Source organism: Trichosurus vulpecula, chromosome 3 (genome assembly GCF_011100635.1).
Source record: "Trichosurus vulpecula isolate mTriVul1 chromosome 3, mTriVul1.pri, whole genome shotgun sequence".
Taxonomy (NCBI): Eukaryota; Metazoa; Chordata; class Mammalia; order Diprotodontia; family Phalangeridae; genus Trichosurus; species Trichosurus vulpecula.
Genome location: NC_050575.1, coordinates 162,470,364 through 162,493,505, shown reverse-complemented (window position 1 = coordinate 162,493,505; position 23,142 = coordinate 162,470,364). Strand labels below are relative to the sequence as shown.

Below are 23,142 nucleotides of genomic sequence, written 5' to 3'. Positions count from 1 at the left end.
CACAGCCAAACAACTTAGTTCTGGGGCCAAAAAAAAAAAAAAAAGAATTCTTGGCTTCATCCATATATAGCTTCAATGGGTAAAATACAATTACAAGAATATAGATAACCATTACAACATCTCCACAATCAACACTAATGAAAGCAATTGTCTTCCTTCTCTTCTAATCCACTGAAACTTAACATTACTTGCTAATCAGCCAAGATCTCCAGAGATTTGACAGTTGAGGCTCATCCTGCCCTAGATAATGAGGCAATGCAGCTACTTAACATATGGAGAAACCAATTTAGGTGTTAAAGAGGTCTACCAAGTGGCTTAACCAAGACTCTAACTTCAGGACTATATTCAGGCCAAGAGAAGTTAAGCCTCCTACTTTTCAAAACTCCAAAAAGAAAGCAAAGGACAAAAATGGTTTTTGAGTGCCCAGTCTTCCATCACTTAGCTTCTCATATGCTAATTCAGCAAATTAAACAAAATGCAACTATACTGATGGCTCATGAGAACCAGGGCAAATTTCCTGGTCCCAAACCCAAAAGACCTTCTACAGAAGTTTACGTTCCAGAGTACTTTTCCTGTAGAAGATCAAATAATAGTTTCCCTCCCAATGTTTAAGGCAGCTAGGTGGAGCAGTGGATAGAGCACCACGCCTACAGTCAAAAAGACTGTGAGTTCAGATCCCGCCGCAGACACTTTCTAGCTGGGTCTGCCCTGTTTCGATCCTGTTTGCGTCAGTTCCTCATCTATAAAATGAGCCAAGAAAACCCCAAATGGGGTCACCAAGAGTTGGATACGACTGAACAACAACAAACTCATGTTTAGATGGACCATACTCTACAGGCAAGTGAGGCTGGGACCTGAATTCCCCAATCCACGAGACCCTAAGCACAAAGAGTGACTTCTCCGAACAGAATCGCAGCCCCATTTCAGTTCTGACCCTATAGCATATCTTCTGAAACATCCAGTCCTTCCCCCACCGACCCTGCCCACTTGTACCTGAGACCGTTTCCACTTGCCCATGTCAGGAACTGTATTTATCTCCTTCTTTGGAATCATGAAGTTATGAGCAGTAGGAGGGGACTCCTCCAAAGAGTCTGAATGAAGAAAAAGAAAAAGCAAACAGCTTCTGAATCAGGAGGTCAGATTCTTTCTCGGGCCCAGATACCTCCTAGTCTTAACACTTTAAACATGAACACAGACATCCATTCTCAAACCAAAGCAAAAAACCTTGTCAAAATTAAGCCAGTGATGTCCTCCCTTTGCATTTCTTCACAAAAAAATTATAAAATACATATTCAATTTGTGACTAATACACACAACAGATGATTTCTTGCTTTTAGCTCCTCCCTTCTTCCCAGTCAACCATTTCAAACAAACCACTATGGGAAACAAAGGGACTCCTAAAAAAATCTGTGGATTCAAAAGTTGAGGATGGGAAGAAGCTGTGAAAAACAGAACTATCTGGAGAGAGCCAACCTGGGACAAGGCCTAGGCAGGATCGGTATGCCTATTTTAGTGATCCTTTCCCAAAAAAATACATTCTCCCACATTACTTGATATTCCCTTCCACTTTGTTTTACTTCCTGAAATTTTATCACTTAAAAGAACCCTATAAGCTTCCTCTTCAAAAATGGAATTATCTCTTGAAAGAAAAACCAAAGAATCATATTGGCATTTATTAGATTCAATCCTTTCTCCCTAATACATAAACTGAGGTCTATTACACTAAAGAAAAGGGAGGTGTGATTGAAGGGTAAGCAATTTGGTAATTTTGGAACATTCAAGGTGGTAGGACAAACTCCAGTAGGGCGACAAAGTTGGGGCGGGGAGGCTTTCAGGGCAGTATGAGGGCACTGATTGGCTGTGCCACATTTGATCTATAAGATGCCACATTTGAGCTATAAATTGTTATCTAGCATGAGCCCTGCTATTGGAAGTATGGACCCCTGCTCCCAGGACCTACAATTCAAACTAGTATTTTTAGCAATGAATTATTAATTTCAACTACACTATGGGATAAATAAGTTAGTTATGGGATAAATAAGTTAGTCCAGGAACCTACCAACATTTACAACATCATTTTCATGGTAAAGTGCTAGCTGAGTTCCAAATAAAAACTCATTACTGAGTTGGAGACTACCAGCACTTAATGGGGCACTGATCCCAACATCATCCCTTAATTAAGAGAAATTCCTGAAGCAATCTGGGCTCGTCATTCTTGAATAGCCCTGAGTCAGGCATCATCAGAACACACACAGAAGTGACACCTGAACAAACAATAGCAAAAAACAGGCCTTAAGATGAGCCTTAAAATGCAAGAACATGAAAAATACCATACCGAATCCCATTCAGCATACCTCAGCCAGGAATGCCAATCAATCAATAAGCATTTATTAGGTACCTACTTTGTGACAGACACTGGAGATACAAATACAAAAGTAAAGTAGTCCCCACCTTCAAGAAGCTTATATTCTATTAGCATGCTCACAAATGAGTAACTACAAGCTATGTGTAAAGTAAATACAAACTGTTGGGAAGGGTGCACTAACTGAGAAACAAGAATTTCTTAAAGGGGGGGGCACTTGAGCTGAGCCTTGAAGGGAACCAGTGTTTCCAAGACAGGAAATGAGGAAAACAATTTAAGGCATGGGAGTCAGCCTGTGCAAAGACATAAAGGTAAAAGAAAACATGTCTGTTACATCAAACAGCAAGCACGCCAATTTAACTACACTACTGAACACCTGATGGGGAGTAATATATAATCATCATGGAAAGACAGGCTGGCTCCAGATTAGGAAGGGCTTTGAAGACCAAAGAGAGGACGTTTATACGCTATCCTAAAGACGACAGGGAACCAGCGAAGCCTCACCAGTAGGGAAGTGACCATGGTCAGATTTTCACTTAGGGAATATCATTTTGACAGCTGTGTGGAAGAAGAATTAGAGAAGAAAAAGACTGAATACAGGGAAAGTAACTAGGAAGTTATTATGAACTTAGTGCAGGCAAGAAGTGAAAGGGGCCTTGGTAAAAAGGATGTGACAGATGTTGAAGAGGTAGAATAGTCAACATTTGGCAACTGAATGGGGGGCGGGGAGCAGGAGGGAAGGGTCAAGGATGTAATAATAGCAGTAGTTAATAGCAGCAACAGCTAACATATAAACAATCTTTTAATGCTTTCTAAGTGTTTCACCTACATCATCTCATGTGATAGTCATAACTCTCTAAGCTGCATGCTATTATCCCCATTTTTACAAATAAAGAAGCTGAGGCATAGAGAGGTTAAGTGAATTGTCCAGGGTCACATAGCTAGGTATCTTGGGCAGAATTTGGATTCAGGTCTTCTAAGTAACAGATACTATCCACTACATCACCTAGCTGACTCAAGTAGCAACCAAAGTTACAGAAGAAAAAGATAGGGAATTTTTCATACAATCTTATAGCAAATCAACCATTTGAAACTGATTGTCTTAATATCATGGGAAGCTTCTCTCAAATTCTCTAAAACTACAAGAGTGTGTCATGCCATGGAAACGGCCCAACTGGTCAGGGCAGGACAGGACAGGGTGAAGTACAGTAGAAAGAGTATACTAGCCTTTACAAATGTCATAGTACCATCTCTTACATTTATATGTACGACAAACATCAGGTACCTCCTTTCACACCTCCAGCCAAATTCCACTCCAGGTGACTGCCTCACTTTAAATCTATATATTGCTTTCTCTGCCCCATTCCTGGAAAAGCTTCCCTTTCTAGGTGAGTACGCTGAACATTAAGATCTCAGTCTAACTCCCTAAAAGCAGGAGGCTTTTCCACAGCATGTAAGGGAAAGAAAGGACTTGGGTCCTAGGAAGTCCAGACTACATCACTAAACTAGCTTTGGACTTGGGAAATGACTTCACATGTCAGGACCTTGGTTTTCTGTTAAGAAGTATAGAATAGGAGATATTCTAAAATTCCTGCAAGCTTTAGAATTCTGTAATTCTTCTCCCCTCATAACATCTCACCATTAATAATTACTGCTCCCTCCAGTCAAATTCTCTGAACAAGATTCTAATTTCCTCCCTTCTGCCCAGCCTTCTTCCTCTAGGTCACCAAGCCCTCAATCCGACCCCCTTTCCCTCTGTGGCCCACTCTAAAATGCCCTCCTCTAGATGATCTTCTCCCTATCATTCACCCTGGCCCTCTTCTTCAAAGGAACCAAACTCTCTCTTTTCACCTCCTCAGACTGCCTTCCACCTCTCATGACTCCTCTAAATCACCAATCCCTTCTATTTTACCTTCCAAGTTAACAAATCCTGCCCTCATCTCTCAGTCATAGGCTTTCAAGCCGGAAACCTTAAAAAGATGGTCCAATTCATTTTACAAATAAGCAAACTGAGGTTCAAAGAAGCTAAACAATTTGCCCAGTCATGTAAGTGGTACACAGTAGCATTAGAATTGGAACCTAGATCCTCTGACTCCAAATTCAGTCCTTACCTAGTCTTCTTCCCCCACCTTCAATCTTCCCTGGGACCACCTGCCCTCCCCCAGCCGTCAGTCCCTGGGCCTCATCCTGCCCCCCCTGTACCCTCAGACCCTGGGCCTCCTCCTGCCCCCCATACCCTCGAACCTTGGGCCTCCTCCTGCCCCCCATCCCCTCAGACCCTGGGCTCCTCCTGCCCCCCATATCCTCGGACCTTGGGCCTCCCCTTGCCCCCCCATCCCCTCGGACCCTGGGCCTCCTCCTGCCCCCCGTACCCTCGAACCTTGGGCCACCTCCTGTCCCCCCATCCCCTCAGTCCCTGGGCCTCCTCCTGCCCCCCATCCCCTCAGTCCCTGGGCCTCCTCCTGCCCCCCATCCCCTCAGTCCCTGGGGCTCCTCCTGTCCCCCCATCCCCTCAGTCCCTGGGCCTCCTCCTGCCCCCCATCCCCTCAGTCCCTGGGGCTCCTCCTGTCCCCCCATTCCCTCAGTCTCCTGTCCCCCCATCCCCTCAGTCCCTGGGCCTCCTCCTGCCCCCCATCCCCTCAGTCCCTGGGCCTCCTCTTGCCCCCCATCCCCTCGGACCCTGGGCCCCCTCCTGCCCCCCATCCCCTCGGACCCTGGGCCTCCTCTTGCCCCCCCATCCCCTCGGACCCTGGGCCCCCTCCTGCCCCCCATCCCCTCGGATCCTGGGCCTCCTCTTGCCCCCCATCCCCTCAGACCCTGGGCCTCCTCTTGCCCTCCCATCCCCTCAGTCCCTGGGCCTCCTCCTGCCCCCCATCCCCTCAGTCCCTGGGCCTCCTCTTGCCCCCCCCATCCCCTCGGACCCTGGGCCTCCTCCTGCCCCCCGTACCCTCGAACCTTGGGCCACCTCCTGTCCCCCCATCCCCTCAGTCCCTGGGCCTCCTCCTGCCCCCCATCCCCTCAGTCCCTGGGCCTCCTCCTGCCCCCCATCCCCTCAGTCCCTGGGCCTCCTCCTGTCCCCCATTCCCTCAGTCTCCTGTCCCCCCATCCCCTCAGTCCCTGGGCCTCCTCTTGCCCCCCCATCCCCTCAGTCCCTGGGCCCCCTCCTGCCCCCCATCCCCTCGGACCCTGGGCCTCCTCTTGCCCCCCCATCCCCTCGGACCCTGGGCCCCCTCCTGCCCCCCCATCCCCTCGGACCCTGGGCCTCCTCTTGCCCCCCATCCCCTCGGACCCTGGGCCTCCTCTTGCCCCCCCATCCCCTCAGTCCCTGGGCCTCCTCCTGCATCCCCTCAGTCCCTGGGGCTCCTCCTGTCCCCCATCCCCTCGGACCCTGGGCCTCCTCCTGCCCCCCATCCCCTCAGGCTAGCAAGGCCCTCGGTTTCTCCCAGTCAAGGGATGACTGTACGGCAGCCTCCTCCCAGCGCCCCTCATTGCCCCGAATGCCGTGGCCAGGCCCAGGCCCTACCTGAAGGCTGCTGGCGACCGCTCTCTGCCATGTTCTTCCCCGAGCTGCTCTGTCCACCCGCCCGTCGCCGTCACCTCTCACCTTTCCCCTTTGCCTCCCCTGCTGGCTCCACCCTGGGCTGAGACGGAAAAATTTACTGAAAAGGAACCTGCACCCGCCCGCTATAACTGAAAACCGCGACCAAGCGTCACCCGGCCTGAGCCGCCCGCCATGTTGATGCGGGGCGCCTGCGAAGCGCATCCACCAATGGGCGAGCTCGCGGAGGCCATATTTATTAAGGGAGGTAGCCATGTTGGTGCGGGGCATTCACATCTCCCCGAGGTGCCGCCCCCCCCCCCCCCCCCTCCACTGCCATCTTTGTGCGGGGCAGTACAGAGTTTTCTGCCATCATGTATCAAGGAAATCATCCCCACGAAAAAATGATTAATGCTTTCTATCTACGTTAAGGGGCAAACCTATAGAGATAAAAATGGGAAACGACAGTGACAGAAGGAACGCAGGTAGGAAGGGAGGTCTGGAGAACACCGACGTCTGCTCTCTGAGCTCGCTACTTGTCTCGGTACTTTTGGCCCAGACCGTCAGGGCTCTGGCCCCGCCCCCTGGGCTCTGGCCCCGCCCCCGGGCGCTGGGCTCTGGGCTCCCGGCCAGTTACTCCAGCTGCCGTTTCCACCACTCCCCAGGCTGCTGGCGCGGGCGGGGGGAGCGCCTCCCCTGCCTGGGCCGGCGGGGTGGCGGAGGCAGCGGGTGCTGCGGCGGGAGTGGCTCTGCGACGTGCACTCGTCTGCCCTTGGCCCCTTTGGCCGAAGCTAGGAGGGCGTGCAACTGGGGAAAGCAGTTGCGAAATCTATTGGGGGCTCGCGTACTTTGCTCGGATCGGAGTGGGTGGAGCGGGCAATCCGCGGATCACCAAGATGCTGGCATTTGCGGCGAGAACCATGGTGAGTGCATACCTTCGGGGGCCCGGGGCAAGAGCTGGAGGAGGGGAGGACCAGAGCCGGGAAAGCCCCAGGGCGGGGGCAACCGAGAGAGGAGGCAACCCGGTGGGTGCGGGGAGCTGGAACCGTGGAAAGCTCCGGCCGTGATGTTTCCTGGGGCTGCACCCTACGAGCGGCTCGCAGTTCCAGTCTGCGCTGGGAGGGCCTGCGGGAGGGCTTGGGAGGCTGGGACTAACCCTGACTTTGACCCCCACGTCTTAAGCGTGGCCAGAGCTTACGGTCTGGATGACCCATCTGGCCGCGAGGTAGCTGGTGAAATTGGAGCTGATGCGGAGGCCCCCAGGGGAATGATTCAGCCGGGCTCTCCCAGAAGATCAAACAAGCCAGCTGTGCCAAGGATGACCCTTTCCTCCCCATGAGAAGGGACCTTTGAGACCATCTAGCCCAACTCCTTATTTTACAGCTGGGGAAACTGAAACCCAGAGGGCAGAGAAGGATGGCAAATCAATCACTCAGTCAAACCTTTTATGAAATGCTTACTATGCGCTAGACTGGGGGAGGTGGGGAGGGGAGGGGGAATACAAGGACAACATAAAACAAGCCTCGTCCTCGAGGAGCTTACAACCTATCCTGTAGACAACATGTACGGGTATGAATAAATATACACGAGGCAATAGTGACGGTTTGGGAGAACTACACCCAAGGTGTACGTCCGTAGAAAACTTCCCTTGCCCTCTGTCCAGGGCTGAAACTCGTGATTCTGCCCCATGTCTTACCGGAAAATGAGCTCTTTGCAGTTTCTCCTAGCTCTAACACGCTATCTTGGCATCTCCTACCTTTCCAGTCTCTTTACTCCTTACTCCCCAGTGAGTAACCTTCCGTCCGGAGACACTCTGGCTGTTTGGTCAGCAAGACGCTCCATCTCTCAGCTCTGGATATTTTCTCTGGCTGTTTCCCATGCCTGGAACACTCCTTCCTCCACTCTTACTCCTGACCTCCCTGGTATTCTTTTAAGTCCCAACTAAAATCTCGCCGTCGGCCTTCCTCCCCTTAATTCCAGTGTTTTACCTGTTTTAATTATTTCCTATTTATCCCTTACATAACTTACTTTGCATATAATTGTTTGCAGGTTGTCTCCTCCATTAGAGTGTAAGCTCCTTGAAGGGAGGGACTTGTCTTTTGCCTCTTTTTATATCCCCAGCACTTAGCACAGTGCCAGGCACACAGTAGGCACTTAATACTTGCGTATTCAACCGAAGTCCCTTCCTGCTCTAATAACCTTTGATCCAGTAAAAGCAGTTCCATGCTCTCAGCATAGCCTACTTTGGTTTTGCTGATAATCCCCCCAAAGTGTTTGCCTTTCCAGATAACGTTAACCCCTAAAAGACCCCAAAACTTGTTAATTAAATGAGGGTATATTCTTACCCACTCACCTACCTTAATTCCACCACCTAACCAGAGCTGTGCTTTTGCATTTAATTCAAAAGAAAGAGAGTCGAACATGATGCCAGGTCACCAAAAGATTCAAGATCTCCCTCCTCTCACCCCCATACCTACCCTCTAAACGTGTCGGGTCACCAGGCTCTGCCCCATTGTCACCGTGTCTCAGATATTCCTGGGAAGATGTTTTTCCTATATCACTCCTTTGTAATCTCTTAGACTCTATCTGTTTGTACCTCCTTTTGCTTCCTTCTGAGAAAGTTGGTTAAACAATGCTATCCAGTCTGGAGGGATTGGAGATGCCTGGGAGTGTCAGTGACAGCCACATGAAATGATGCAATGCTTGATGGACACCCCTCTATAATTTAATTTAATTAAACACCCACCCTATGCCAGGCCAGAGAAAACAATGATGAAAAGGCACAGTCCCTTTTCTTCTATTAGCTTACAGTCCACTTGTATGCAGAATAGAAATATGATGAGAGTAAAAGATGGACCCAGACAAATGAATCTGGAGGAGATTCGAAAAGGCAGAAATGACTTTGAGCTGGAGGCATAGGGAAGGCTTCATGAAGGATATAGCATCTGAGCTGGATCTAGGAAGGAAAAGATTTCAGTAAGTGGAGATAGAGAGGGATTGAGTTCTAGGCATAGCATATGCACAGAGAGGAAAGAGGTAAGATTAGAAAAGAAGTAGTAGTCCAGTTCAGCTGACAGTATATGAAAGGGAGTAGTGCTAAATGAGACTGGGAAGGCAAATAAAGACAGGCTATCTTCTGACAGTACTTTATATGCCTTCCAAACAGAGAAGTTCATATTTTATCCTTGAGGCAGTAGGGAACCACAGAAGGATTTTGAGCAGGAGAGAGACTGGAAGGAAGATTGTCAACTCTTTGAAGGATGTATTGGAGAAGGACAGGCTGGAGGCTCAATTAGGAGACTATTAAAGTAGCCAAAATCAGAGTCCCCAGCCTCATTCCCCAGAGAATAGGATGGCTTCATCCCAAAGGATCAAGCTCATTGGCTCCTCAAAGACTCAGTGAGCCAAGTAAAGCCTCCACTTTCTTTACTCCTCAATGTCTCACAACCTAGCTGCCATCGTACTACTACACAGAAATGACTGTCTCAAAAGTCACATGTTAATTGCCTCCTAATTGCCAAATCCAATGGTCTTATTTCTGTCTTCATCCTCTGTGGTATTTCACACTGTTGCTGCTAGATCCTCTTTGCCCCTTTGGCTTCCATGACCCTCACCCTGATGTCTGTCCTCCCACTTTGACCACTTCTTTCTCTCCTCTGACTCCTCATCTTCCTCCCACCTTTAAATGTGGGTTACCCCAAGGCTTTGTCCTAGCTCCTCTTCTGAATCTTCCTGTACTTTCTCCTTTGGCAATCAGGTTCCCTCCCACAGGTTCAATTACTACCCCTGGACAAAGAACTCCTACTTCTGCATTCCCATTCTCACTGGCACCTCCCTAGACCTGGGCCCTTATCACCTCTCAGATGAACAATTGTAAAAGCCTCTTAGTTAGCCATCCGACCTCCAGTCTCCTTCCGTACCACTGACCAGTAATTCTCCTTAAGCACTACTTTGATCACATCATACATCTACTCAAAACCACCTTGAGTGATTCCCTGTTTCCTAACAAATGTAGTGTGAACTCTTTATCCTGGCATTCAAGACCCTTCCCAATCTGGCTCCAGTCTTCCTTTTCAGTCTTATCTCACTTTATTACCATTTATATTATGTTCAATCAAACTACTTTCCTGCCCTTTCAGGTCTCCATACTTTTGCTGTCCCTCAGGACTAGAATGGGTTCCTTCCATGTTCCTATCTCTACCTGTTGAAATTTCTTTCTTCCTTTAAAGCTAAACTCAGCTAAACCCCTCCATTAAACTCATCTCATGTGACCCTGTCTCACCCCCAAAAGTAATATCTCTCCTTAAATTTTTATAGCATTTTGGGCCTCTCTCTACCACATTCTCTCTTGGCTCATGGTTATTTGTGTACGTCTTATTATAAGCACTTTAGGGTAAGTACTGTGTTTTGTTTCATCTTTGAAGTCTCAGCCGTTAAATCATGCCTTACATATAGTAAACCTCTGATAAATGTTTGTGGTATCGAATTGAATGGAATTCTCCTCTTTTCCTCCCTTGTCCCTCCCCACCTCAAAGCAGCATTCCCATAACACCTCAGCAGCTATGACTGAGTCACCGACTGTCCTAGCTGGAAGAGAAATTAGAGATTATTTAGTCTACACTACATGGTAAAATGATTTACAAAGGAGTAAAGTGAACAGTTGCCTGAGAGGTAGAGACACTTACCCAAGGTTACCCAGGAAGTTTCTTGAATCAAGCAAAATTTCATGGCAAATGTGCCCCTTTTTTTCTATAACAAAGTTTGTCCCATCTCTACCTAGAGAAGAAGGCTCTTTTTAAAGGCTGGAGTTCAAATATGGGGATCAATGATCCCCCAACACACACATATACATATACTATATTAACTATCGAGAGGCTTCTTGGGGAAATCCATAAAGGATGCTTAGCCAGGATCTCTGGCCAACAGGATCCTTCCCTTAACCATTCTGGAGATGATGCACCATCCCAGGTATCCATGCCCCTTGGAATCCCAGCCTGACTGAGCAGTAGACATTCCCTCAATGCTAAGTGGTTTCTACCCAAATGGCAAATTCTCTCCTCCAGCAGGCCTAGATAAAATCAAACAAGTGAGGTTTTTACTTGCTTTTCAGGTACCTCTGAGTGCAGAGCAAGTGCAGAGCCAGTTCAAAAATGAAACAGGGCATTTTTCCAAGCAGATTCCCTCCCACCCATCCCTGAACTCCCTTCAACCCTCTCTCCACAAGCACATTACACCCCAACACTTGTTTCAGGTTCCTCCAGAGTTATTGACAGCCGAGAAAGGTGGAACAGCATCCAGAAAACCAGCCAGCTTAACCCTCTGCCCCTCCTAAACTTGGCTCTTGCCTTCTCTTTCCAGCCCAGGAGGCTGGTGGCTTCTCACTCACTAGGTCCCACCCGTCCGTCCAGTCCATCCGTCCGTCCGTTGGCTTGCTAGCACAGGTTAGGCTCAGAGCCTGAACCTGAGGCAGACAAACAGGTTGAGCTCAGAGCCTCACTCCGGCCATGGTTGGGAGGCAGCAGCAGGGAGAGAAGGTACGCCATAAGGCCATCATCAGTGATATTCTCTCTCCCCCCAGCTCCATTTCTCTCTCTCTCTCTCTCTCCCTCCCTCCCTCCTCCCCTCTTCCCCCCCCACCCCCCCACCTGTGCAACCTCTCTGGCTTTATTCACTTTTTTACTTCTTTGACCTTCATCTCCTGCAAGATTTCCCTTTCCTTGTCTCAAAGCACAAGAGATGTTCCCTGGGAATATCCCATTTTGCTCTTTCTCACTCTTCCCCACCCCCTAACAAAGGTTCCTTCCAGCCTTTGAGGAAGACAAAAGAAAGAACATTCTGGGAAAGGGTCTAATGTCCCTAAGTTTATAGGTAGCACTCCCCCTTGGGCTTTCTCTGATTTCTGATGCCTTTCTGTCATATTTTTTAACCTGAGGGATGGGTGGAGGGGGGGAGGGAGGCAAGGAAGAGGAGTCATCTCAACTCTCCTATTTTTCGGGCAAGAAGGTATACAGGTGGACAGTCCCAGATTCCTTCTGTGCTAAGATCAATGGCATTAGCTCAGCCCAACTCCTACACATGGGGCCAGCCTTTACCCCACCCCTTCCCATCCTCAACCCTCACCTTCCATCCCCTCATAGGTGGAAACATCTATTTGGCCTGGGGAAAGGGGTGGGGCAATTGATGTGCTTTCTCCTTGCATCCTCTGGATGAGAACATAAGTACACTGGATAGTCTCTGTCCAGCATCTTTGAATAGTTAGGGTATTCTTGCCCGGTGTGGCTCCAGTTGTGTGGTGAAGGTGTCCTTCAAGGCTCTGGCACCTAAGAGAATGTTTTGCTGCCTGCAGATCAAGCCCTTGGGCTTCCTCAAGCCCATCTCCTTGAGGAAGATGCCGGGCAGGTTTCAGGCACATCAGAACTCCCTGCCTCGACTGCCAGTGCCGCCCCTGCAGCAGACCCTGGATAACTACCTTGAGGTCCTGCAGCCCATTGTGAGCGAGGAGGAATGGAATAACACCAAGCAGCTGGTGGATGAGTTCCGGAGCTCCGGAGGTGTAGGGGAGCGGCTGCAGAAGAGCCTGGAACGACGAGCCAGAAAGACAGACAACTGGGTATGTCCTCTTATCGAGCAGTAGGAGTTACGATTTTGATGGTCTCAGACTTTTAATCCCATCCATCCACCCAACTGGGAGCCTCCCTACCATTCTGTCTTTTTGGTCCTGCCACTTAACCTTGACTTAAGAAAGCTCTACTTTCCCAAACTCTGGAAGACTTCCACAAGAAAGTCAGGAAGCCCCAAGATGGAGAGATTCTCTGCTTCTAGCCTCAGCTCCCAAGCCTGGACCCCCATTCCCACCAGAGAGAAAGCCATTGCCTCCTTCACCTCTAACGATTGTGGTGGCTCCCATGGTACTAAATCATGAACTTCTAGAGCTGGAAGGGACACAGAAGATCATTCCATCCTTCCCCCCATTGTACAAATGAGGAGGCTAAGACTTGGAGAGGGGAATAAATTTGCCCAATGTCATACAGTGGGTTAATGAAGAGTTGGGGCTAGAATTCAGGTCTCCTGATTCCCTCTCTCATGTTCTCTTCACCATCACATTACCTTTATGAGCAAAGTTTTGAGAATCAATGCCTTTTGTCTTCCCCTAGCTCTAGCTAATTCATATTAGTTGAGTGTCTCAGAATGGTCTTTACTCTGTGAGGACCCCATGAAGCAGGCTGAGGGTGAGCTCATAGTCTCATAGATTTTAAAACTGAAAGAGATCTTATCAGGGCAGCTAGGTGTCAAAGTGGATAGAGCACTGGCCCTGGAGTCAGGAGGACCTGAGTTCAAATCCAGCCTCAGACACTTACTGGCTGTGTGAGTCACTTACCTTCAGTTGCCTCTGAGAGAGACAGACAGACAAATAGAGAGACCTTATCTAGTCCAACCCCTTCATTTCTGCAGATGAAGAAACTATAAGGAGAAACTAAGGCACAGAATCAGGAAGTGACTTTATCTGGGATTCAGATGAGCCTCATGCCATTCCTACCCTAGTGACTGGTTCCAGCAAGACAATCTCCTCTAGAGATTGTCCAAGAGATCAGACTGTGTTTATCAAAGGCCCATTATGGGCAGAGCCCTGGACTAAGCCCCATGAATGTAGAATGAAGTCCACACTAATAATAGGAAACCTGTGTTCTAGTCCTGCTTTGGCCATTGGACAGCTGTATGGGGTTTTAAAATGTTACTTCCCCCCTCTGGACCTCAGTCTCTCCATCTATAAAATTAAGAGGAAAAAATAAAATTAAATTGAATTAAATTAAATGAACCAGTTCATCTCTGGGGTCTCTTCCAGTTCTAGGACTGTGATTTTATGAATGAGGTGAGAGAAGTACATTTGTGTTTACTTTTCTAATGTTGGCCCCCCGGGCAGATGCAGAATGATAGTGATCAGTTGAGGTGAGGGGGGAAGCCATTCTGGGATTAACATTGGCCAGCACCGACTTAGATAACCCACTTGTACAAAACGTAGAGTTTACTAAACTAAAACAGGGATTTGGGTGGCATGTCTCCAGACTGAGTGACATAAAGTCCAGCCTCCACTGCTTCCTCTGAGAGGCTCCAGGTCCTAGCCAGCTGGTCCATAACAGGTCTCCCCCTTTCTGCTACCTTCCCCAGCTGTCTGAGTGGTGGCTAAAGACTGCCTACCTTCAGTACCGACAACCTGTGGTGATCCACTCCAGCCCAGGCCTGGTGCTACCCAAACAAGACTTTGTGGATTCCCAGGGTCAACTTCGGTGAGTGTAAGAGTATTTCTGGGGAGGGACAGGCGGAGGGGAGAGCTGTGATAGCATTCTAGGGCAGATGAGAGTGAGGTTAGCACCTACCTAGATCTACAGCCACCTTCAGGAGTCCCACACACACACACACACACGCACACGCACACACACCCCTTCCCATTGGGTTTAGAGGCATTCCTCTGAACTTCTAGATGCATGCCCCTGGACTTGAGTTTTGCTTCCTTGAGTTTAGGCATGGTCTATTCCCTCCTATCATCACTGGCTGCCCCTCCTCCCCCTGCTTTGAAACCCAACTCCCATGTTTCTTGCCTCTCAGACGACCTTTGTACAGGGTTACCTTTTCCATACTTAGCCTTGTCTCCTGCTCCAGCCCTCAACTCTAGTCTGGCTCTCGATAAAAATACCACTCAGTAGGGATCCCCTGCCTAGCCTGACCACTCAAGCCCCACTCCTCTCTACCCTTAAAGTTGAAGGTGCCATCATCCCCTCACGGCACGGTGGGTTCTATGTGAGTGCAGTAGAACAATAAGTCAAGGTGGGCCGCAGTCATAGATTCTTAATACATAGGGGCAGAGTGAAGGAAGAAGACAGATCACGTTAAACCACTGATTGGTCCCATCCCTGAGACTTTGGGGGAAGGGACACCTCCTACCCTTCTGGATTGGCCCTTTGGAACAGGATGTGTCATTGTTACTGAATTTGACAACTTCCTTTCATTTTCCCCTTGGGGGAAAAGAGATTGCCTATGGCTGCAGTTTAGAGGCCTAAGTTCTTGCACCTGGTTCTAAAGGCTCTGATATGTCAGGAGAGATTCCAAGACATTCCTCTCCTACCCAGCACCATTGGCCAGGGATAGCTGAGGCTCCATGTATCTATTGAAGGTGAAAAGGACTCTGGTAGAAGTAGAGTGAAGGGATTTTTCCCTCTCTGCAGTAGCTGAGACTCATGGCATCATAGAAAGTCAGAGCTAGAAGGGTCTCTAGAGATCATCTAATCCAATCCCCTCATTTGACAAATGGGGAAACTGAGGCCCAGAGAAGGGGCCCAGAAGCTACTTGTCTTCACTTGTGCACTTAATTTGCAGCAGAACTCCATGGTAGTATAGTGCTCTTCCCTTTATGCCAAGCCATCTTCTCACCTGCCAAGTTTCCCCACCCACCAGGCATACATGTTCTTCCTTAGCCAGATTGTGGTAAGGCAAGGGGCCAAGCCTGCAATCCTCCCCTCTGATCTGTTATTATTATTAGTTGTCTGAATTTTATTTTTAATTTTATCTCTAATTGGCCCCCGCAGGTTTGCAGCCAAACTCATAGAAGGAGCTTTGGATTTCAAGGCTATGATTGACAAGTGAGCATGCATTTTGCCATCTCTGCCCTTTGATCTCTCTCCTCCCCATCCCGAAGCCCTTAACCCCGTAGGCACTTCCTTTTGCCCTCCCACCAATTTGGTAGTAAGTTAGGGGGTAGGTGAAGGTCATTTCAAATCACAGTCATTGCCTTCCGCAAATCCAGGAACCCAGAACTGTGCCTCCTTCCCCAAGCCTGGGATGCCCAACCTAATTACAGCTCGGGTTGTTGTCAAAGCTGCCCTCTGCTTCATCCCTCGGCCGCCAAGCACTCTCCTTCCCCCATGCTGGGCTGGAGGTGGTTGAGTTCTCTCGGCCTTGGTCAGTTTGACTTCCTGTTTCCTGGCCCCTCCCTGGGTTGGGAGGAGTGGAATCTAGTTAATGAGAAGCAGGACAACTGGGTTTGCCATCCAGAGTAAGCTGTGTTGTCTCCTTCTCTGGATTTTCCTGGGATGGGTGAAATGATTCAGTAGAATTCTAAAACATTGAACAATAGAGCATCATTATATAAACTCCCCACCAAGGGTTCCTTCTTGTCACACTAAGCATCCAGTAAGAGGGTCCTGGGCCTCAGCAATGAAAGGAAATGTCGGGGGCATGGGGACGAATGGCAGGAAGCCATCTAGGTCCTCAGAGACCAGTGAGGGAACCATTGAGGAGGATGCGTCAGCATGAGCACCATCTCCCTAGTACCCCCAATGACCCATCCCCTGGACCCTTCTCCATTCCTACCTTCCCCTTTCCAGTGAGACTCTGCCAGTGGAATATCTTGGAGGAAAGCCACTATGTATGAACCAGTACTACCAGATCCTCTCTTCCTGCCGAATCCCAGGCCCCAAGCAGGACTCGGTCATTAACTACAGCAAGACAACTAAGCCCCCTATACATATCACCGTTGTGCACAATTTCCAGGTTTGAGCTAGGGCAGTGGCTGGGGTCAGCTGGGAGGAAGGGAGGGAAGCCATCAGCGCTTGCTTGTTACTCTTCCTGATTCATGGAGAACCTGAACCCCCCTTGTATCCTCCCCAGTCCCCAGAAGCTGCTTCAAGGCCCAGAATCATGAGGGATTCTCCCATCCTCCTTGAGAAAGCTGTCCCATTCTTTTCTCTCAGACAGTGGCTACAAGGCAGGGAGAGGGATACAACCTTCCCCTGCCCCTTGAGTCTGGGACTGCTCCTGCTCCTTAGGGGAGATCTGGGAGCAAAACTGGCTGTGACCAAGGTGATCCTGGTGTAAGTGGATCCCTAGAGCATGTGGCAAACTAGGCCCCCAACAGCATCATGTGAGGAAAATTTGGTTGAAAATGAATGTTAAGGGTAGAAACTGGCACAAAAGTACAACCCACAGCCTGAGGAAGGTGAGTGTGGAAAAGTAAGAGAAAGAAGGCCCTGGTGGCCACTCTCAGGCCCTCAGCCGTGTCACCTGGTCCCCTTCTCCCTCTAAGTCATCGAACAACTGTAGCTGTCTGGTTCCTAGAGCAACATGCCGGGAACCCGGCCTTTATCTCTACCTCCCCCCGCACCAGGAGTGTCTTTGTTCTGATAGTGGGAACGCCATTTCAGAAGAGGCCATCCCTGCCTGCCCTGAGAAGGCTGTTCTCCACTGGCAGTCTCCAAAGGCCTTTTTAGTCCAACCTCCTCTTCCTCTCATTCATCATACCCTCCTTCACATTTCTCTTCCTTTCAGTTTTTTGAGTTGGACGTGTACCACAGCGATGGGACACCCCTCACCGCAGACCAGATCTTCATCCAGCTGGAGAAGATCTGGAACTCATCCCTGCAGACCAACAAGGAGCCCGTTGGCATTCTCACCACCAATCACCGGAACACCTGGGCCAAGGCTTACAGTAACCTCCTCAAAGGTCTAGGCAAAGGAGCTGCTGCCTTCCCTCCATTCCCTGGGTCTCCAGAGAAAGCCAGGAATTGGGCTGGCTAGGAGGGAGGGAGGGAGAGGGGACCCAGCTGGACCCGGAACCTTGGCTCTTTAATGTTCAGAAAAGTAATGGGACTAGATAAAGTAGGAAAGTGCCCCTAGTCTCGGCCCACATGAGACACAGGCTTCCTTCCAAAAGAACAGGTCGATCTAGTCTTTCTTCAAGAACCTACGATGGTTCCCTGTTGCCTTAGTGCGGTACAGTGAAAAGAGCATTGGGTCTGAATTCAGAAGACCTGGGCTCGAATGCCAGTTCTGCCACTGTTGCCTGTAATACCTTGGACAATCTGCTTAATCTTTCTGAGCTTCACTTTCCTTATCTTTAAAGCTGGAGGTTCTAGCATCCCTTCCAGCTCTGGGCCTTTGCTCATATTACCCTGCCTTCTTCTGCCTGTCCAAATCTGGCTCATCTTAAGTCCTATCCCACCTCCCCCATCAACAGTGACCTCTCCCTCCTCTGACCTCCCACCAAGACTCCCTATCACATTCAGCCTGGTTTCATGTATGCTGTCTTCGCAACTAGAATTTAAAGTTTCTCAAAGGCAAGGATTACATTTTATACCTCTGTCTCCTCCACAGAGCCTGGCATAGGTCTGGGCAAATAGGTCCTCGGTAAAGTCTTGCTGATTGATTCACTCTCTCTTCCCTATTCTCTCCTCCTGTCTCTACTCCCCTGCCCCTCCATCCCTGATTCAGACAAAACAAACAAGGCTTCAGTACGTTCGATACAGAAGAGCATCTTCATCGTGTGCCTGGACGCGCCCATGCCACGGGTGTCGGAGGACATCTACAAGAGCCGGGTGGCTGGCCAGATGCTGCATGGTGGAGGCAGCAAGCAAAACAGTGGGAACCGCTGGTTTGATAAAACCCTGCAGGTAGAGGCTCTGGGGCTCAGCCACCAAGCCATCCAGCAAAATCCCTGATGTTCCCCGGGAAAGAAAAGGAAGCCTCAGTTCAAACTCAGACCTTAGAATCCTAGCTTCAGAAGGGCAACGTAGAACAATTCAATTCAGCAATCTTTTTTTCCCTCCAAGGACTTGTCTATGTCCCCAGACTAGGAAGTGACCCCGCCCCCCACCCCCCCCCACCCCGAGAGAAGAGGTTTGTCCAGAGTCACAGAGAGAGTTCGTGGCAGACCTGAGAGTAGAGCCTAGATCTTTTTACTCCCATTGCAGTGTTATTTCCACTAAACTACATGCCCCTGGCCTGTGCCACCCATGCAGATACTCCTCTTCTGGTAGATCCTGGGTCTCTACTGGGCCTCTGATGGGTTTCTTCTCTGGTGCCCCGCCCCATCCTGGGGCAATGTTAGCTCACAGTTTTCTCTCCAGACCTGGCAGCTCATAAAGTACTTTGAGCTCCAGGAATGCAGGCATGGCTTCTATAATTATTGACCAATCAACCTGTCATTAAGGGGCACAAGGGCTTCAGGGAGCTTGAGTGAAGACTGTATAATATAGTACATTGAAGGCTCCTCATCATCCTTCTCTTAGCCAACCTCCCTCACCATGGCAGCTTGGTCAGGCCCTATCTCACATGACTAGTAAGGTTTATAAAGCACTTTTCTCAAAACAACCTGGTTGGGAAACAGTGTTATTTAAGATAATTAATTTTTAATTTAATTTAATAGTTAATAATATGCTATTAGCCTTATTTTACAGGAAGTTCTTTAGAAAGTTAATCGACTTTCCCAGGGTCCCAGAGCTCATTAGCAGTTTCTGGAGTCTGGATTTAGACCCAGGCCCCCTGCCTCGAGTCAAGACCAGGAGAGGATAGAGGGAAATAGAGGGATGGAGAGATATACTTGGAACCACATGCTTCCTGAGAGGTGCAGAAGACAGGCTCTCTCGGAGCCCCTGAGCTAACCAGCTAACCATTATGCTCTAGTTCATAGTGGCAGAAGATGGCTCCTGCGGCCTCGTGTATGAACATGCTGCTGCAGAGGGCCCCCCCATTGTGGCGCTTCTGGACCACATCGTGGAGTTCTCGTGAGGAGCCCTTCCTTTCCTTGTCTTAAGAAATAGAACAGCCTTCCTTCCCAAAGTGGTACTGGCTGATGCTGAGTCATAGCTATTCTTTTTGACCAACCCCTTGTGACCAGTGGCACACATTTACAAGATCACTGGCTGTGTTTTGTGGGTTTGATCTAAGGAGGGGGAAGAAGAACATTTTTCTCTGAGAAGATTTTTTGCCCCATCTACCTCAAAAGCATGAAAATCATTCAGTTTTCAGCCCTCCAGCTGAAGAGGGCTTTCCTCGTTGACCCCTAGATGATCTTCTAGACCCTAGATCTCTTTTCCCTTTCCCCCCTCCCATAAAGTGAAAATAATTCAACCTATATATCTGTGTTTTCTGCTTTGGATAGGGCCCTTCCCCATATTCACATTCTCTCACTGCCTCTGGGGCTTAGAGTAGAGACCAAAATCCCATTCTCCTATACAGGAAGAAACCAGAGCTTGTGAGGTCACCCATGATTCCCCTACCCATGCCCAAGAAGCTGCGCTTCAACATCACCCCGGAGATTAAGAGTGACATTGAGAAGGCCAAGCAAAACCTCAACATGTGAGTTCCTGAAAGAAGTACCTCTACCCTAGAGGCCTTCTTATCCCATGGAAAGAAATGCCTCTCCCACCTCCCTTCCCAGGCTCTAGTCCTTCTCCCTTACTAGGAGCCTAGCCTGTCCTTCCCTCCCCTCCCTCCTTCAGATCCCCTTCATCCTGCTCTTCCTGTCCTCTTTCTACAGCATGGTACAGGACCTAGACCTTACAGTGCTAGTGTTCCATCATTTTGGAAAGAATTTCCCTAAGACAGAGAAGATTAGCCCAGATGGTTTCATCCAGATGGCCCTACAGTTGGCCTATTACAGGTTAGACCCACCCCCACCCAGGGAAGGAATATGGGAGATGGAAGGGGGCTACAGCACTGTGCTGAGATTCTGTGGGGACTGAATGTACCTCTGGGGTCACAAGGAGAGATCCCAAAGTGCTGGTTAGGTTGGGAAGCACATGACCAGTCCTTCCCTTCCCACTTTCCCCATCAGAATCTATGGCCAAAGCTGCTCCACCTATGAGAGTGCCTCGCTCCGAATGTTCCACTTGGGCCGTACTGACACCATCCGTTCCAACTCTATTGATTCCTTCAACTTTGTCAAAGCCATGGATGACGCTAACACGACTGTGAGTCCAGGCCAGGTGGCAGTTGGAGGAGGTGGTTCACCCTTAAAATCTAGTAGCTCCTAGTTCAGAATCTCCGTGGTGGAGCCCCATATAATCCAGAGAGTTTGCCAAGCTCCTCGGCACCCACTTGGGATCCCCTGAGTCCAGAGAATAGAACCAGGGTTCTGTCCCAGAGCCAGCAGCCTCTCTGACCCACTGCTTCCTGCAGGAGCAGATGAAGGTCGAGCTGCTGAGGAAGGCAGTGATGTCACACAGATCCTACACTGACAAGGTGAGTGGGCTTGGGGGTCACCTCTCTCTTCAGGTTGGTCCTTGGGGGAGAGGGATGGGGGAGGAAGGGTTTCCATTAGAAAGTGCAGATTGGGCCAGAGCCTGTCTCCCTCTCAAGCCCTTGGACATCCTCTGCCCTTACTGCTAACCTTCCGTTGACTCATTCATTAATTCCATGGACATTTGGAGGATGTCTGCCATGCCCAAAGCTTTGTACTGTACCTGAGGACAGCAGATAGAGAAAACAAAGAGACAAGCCCAGATCTGGAGTCAGGAGACCTTGAATAAGTCATTTCTGAGCCTCAGATTCCTTATCTGTTAAACAGGAAGGTTGGATTATATGATCCCTGAGGTTCCTTCCTCTCTTCATATTTCCATGACCTTGGTTTACTGTAGTTAATCAGCCTCTCCTCAGGCTCCTTCCTACTTCTTTTAACACAACCCTCTATCACAACTAAACAAGGCCAGCCTTATATCCCCCAAGAAAGCAGCTAATCATTTTGCCCCACCACACTCCCTATATCTCTCTTCCTTCATCCCCCGTCTCTCCCAGGCCATCCGAGGGGAAGCCATTGATCGCCACCTCCTGGGCCTAAAGCTTCAGGCCATCGAGGATCTAGTGAGCATCCCTGATATCTTCATGGACACATCTTATGCCATCGCAATGCACTTTAACCTTTCTACCAGCCAGGTGAGGCTCCCCCAAACCCCACTCCTGACATCCTTAGCTGTAAGCCCCAGCCCAGGGGCACTTGGGAGAAGAACTGGGTCAAAATGGAAGATAATAGCTGGCAATTCCTACTTGGCCTGCTCCCTCTCTAGACTCAGGCTCTGGGTCTTTCAGGTCCCTGCCAAGACTGACTGCGTCATGTGCTTTGGGCCGGTGGTCCCTGATGGTTATGGTGTCTGCTACAACCCCATGCCGGAGCACATCAACTTTGTGATCTCTGCCTACAACAGCTGTGCTGAGACCAACGCTGCCCGTCTCGCTCACTACCTGGAGAAGGCCCTGCTGGACATGCGCACCCTGCTACAGGAACACCCACGAGCCAAGCTGTGAGCCATCTCAGGCTCAAGAGAAGAGACGCTGGGGGAAAGACAGGAGTAGATGGGCAGGGTCTGTCTTGCCACAGGCCTCTGAACTGCTGGGGCCTCAGGAGTAAAAGGACTTCCTGGCAGGGCAAATCCAGGTCCCCAGCCAATCTTCACCGGCCGATTCTGCCACTGCCCAGGATATTGGACCTAATCTCTTCTACCTTTTGACTCCTCCTGAAACCTCATTTTCATTACCCTCCTGAGATACAGGTTTACTTCCCACCTCCAACTCTTCTTGATATAGCTCCATGTGGGCCCAGCACAAGAAGGATCCCTCTCCCCACAGCCCCAGCTCAGGGCCAGCACCAAATCTTGTCTGACCTTCACCATCCAGCTTCCTTATATGCTGTAGTTGTGGGGGAAGAGGTCTGAGGTATCTCAGCCACCCCACTCTCCCTAGTAAACTGGGACCAGGGCTAGATTTGGATATCAGAAATCAAGTGCCTTCAATAATAGCATTTTCCCTGTTGTTCCCATCATAGGAGTTTCCCATTCTCCCTGGTTCCGAGCCTATGGTGGGAGAAGCCCCTGGTGCCATTTACAATAGGAATTCTTGAGCTATTAGGCCAGGTCTGGGCTGCATCTGACAGTGGCTATGAGCTTCAACTTCAAATCCTCCATCTTGGGGAAGAGCAAGCCAAGGACACCTGTGAAGGATAATACCCCTGCAGCCTAGTTTACAAGAAATAGCCCTGCCCCCTGTGGTGGAAGGAAAGAAATAGTCTATTCTGGAGCTTGGGCCCTCCTCCTCACCCCAGTCCCTGCCTTATAGAGAGGAGTCAGGGGATGATGAACTTTGTCCTGGAGAACTAGCCGGATTCAAGCCTTTATTGGAGCCCCAGGGGAAGGGTCACCTCAACCTTCCTCACTCCACCCCAGGTTTGCATGAATTTGATTGTTCATGTTATGGCTCGGATACTATCTTTGATGATGTTGCTAATGCCCTGGGCCCCTCAATTCTGTCATTGTGATTCCTGAACCATTGTGAATGATTGTATAGTAATAACATGGGAATTAATAAAGGGGAAATCTGTTGGAAAACTACGTGGAATACAAGGACCAGCTACAGAAACGGCCCCCACCTCATCCCCATTCATGTTCCAGCATCATCTTCATAGTGCAGGCCAAGGGGAAAG

At 49.4% G+C, this 23,142-nt stretch overlaps 2 protein-coding genes across 3 annotated transcripts in view; one reads left to right on the top strand and one right to left on the bottom strand.

The window, feature by feature from the left end:
- The window catches only part of PTPA (protein phosphatase 2 phosphatase activator), a 32,475-nt gene extending 26,342 nt beyond the window's left edge, over nucleotides 1-6,133 (bottom strand). Inside the window, exons 1-2 of the mRNA XM_036750979.1 lie at nucleotides 5,886-6,133; nucleotides 994-1,091 (exon numbers count right to left, since the gene is read on the bottom strand). Of these exons, the coding sequence (XP_036606874.1) occupies nucleotides 994-1,091; nucleotides 5,886-5,916 (129 nt within the window). The 5' untranslated portion in view covers nucleotides 5,917-6,133. The remainder of the gene's footprint in view (nucleotides 1-993; nucleotides 1,092-5,885) is intronic.
- Nucleotides 6,134-6,519: 386 nt separating this feature from the next.
- On the top strand, nucleotides 6,520-23,047 carry CRAT (carnitine O-acetyltransferase). Of its 2 annotated transcripts, XM_036748926.1 has the most exons (15): nucleotides 6,520-6,823; nucleotides 11,259-11,434; nucleotides 12,247-12,510; nucleotides 14,067-14,185; nucleotides 15,482-15,535; nucleotides 16,280-16,445; nucleotides 17,220-17,394; nucleotides 18,162-18,340; nucleotides 19,353-19,453; nucleotides 19,908-20,027; nucleotides 20,209-20,331; nucleotides 20,506-20,641; nucleotides 20,850-20,912; nucleotides 21,465-21,602; nucleotides 21,756-23,047. In XM_036748926.1, exons 2-15 carry the CDS (start codon nucleotides 11,405-11,407, stop codon nucleotides 21,969-21,971), a joined length of 1,884 nt encoding a protein of 627 aa, XP_036604821.1. In that variant the 5' UTR covers nucleotides 6,520-6,823; nucleotides 11,259-11,404; the 3' UTR covers nucleotides 21,972-23,047. The 2 variants fall into 2 exon arrangements, with proteins under 2 accessions (XP_036604821.1, XP_036604822.1); XM_036748927.1 differs by lacking the exon at nucleotides 11,259-11,434 and having other exon boundaries at nucleotides 6,558-6,823.
- The last annotated feature ends 95 nt before the right edge of the window (nucleotides 23,048-23,142 follow it).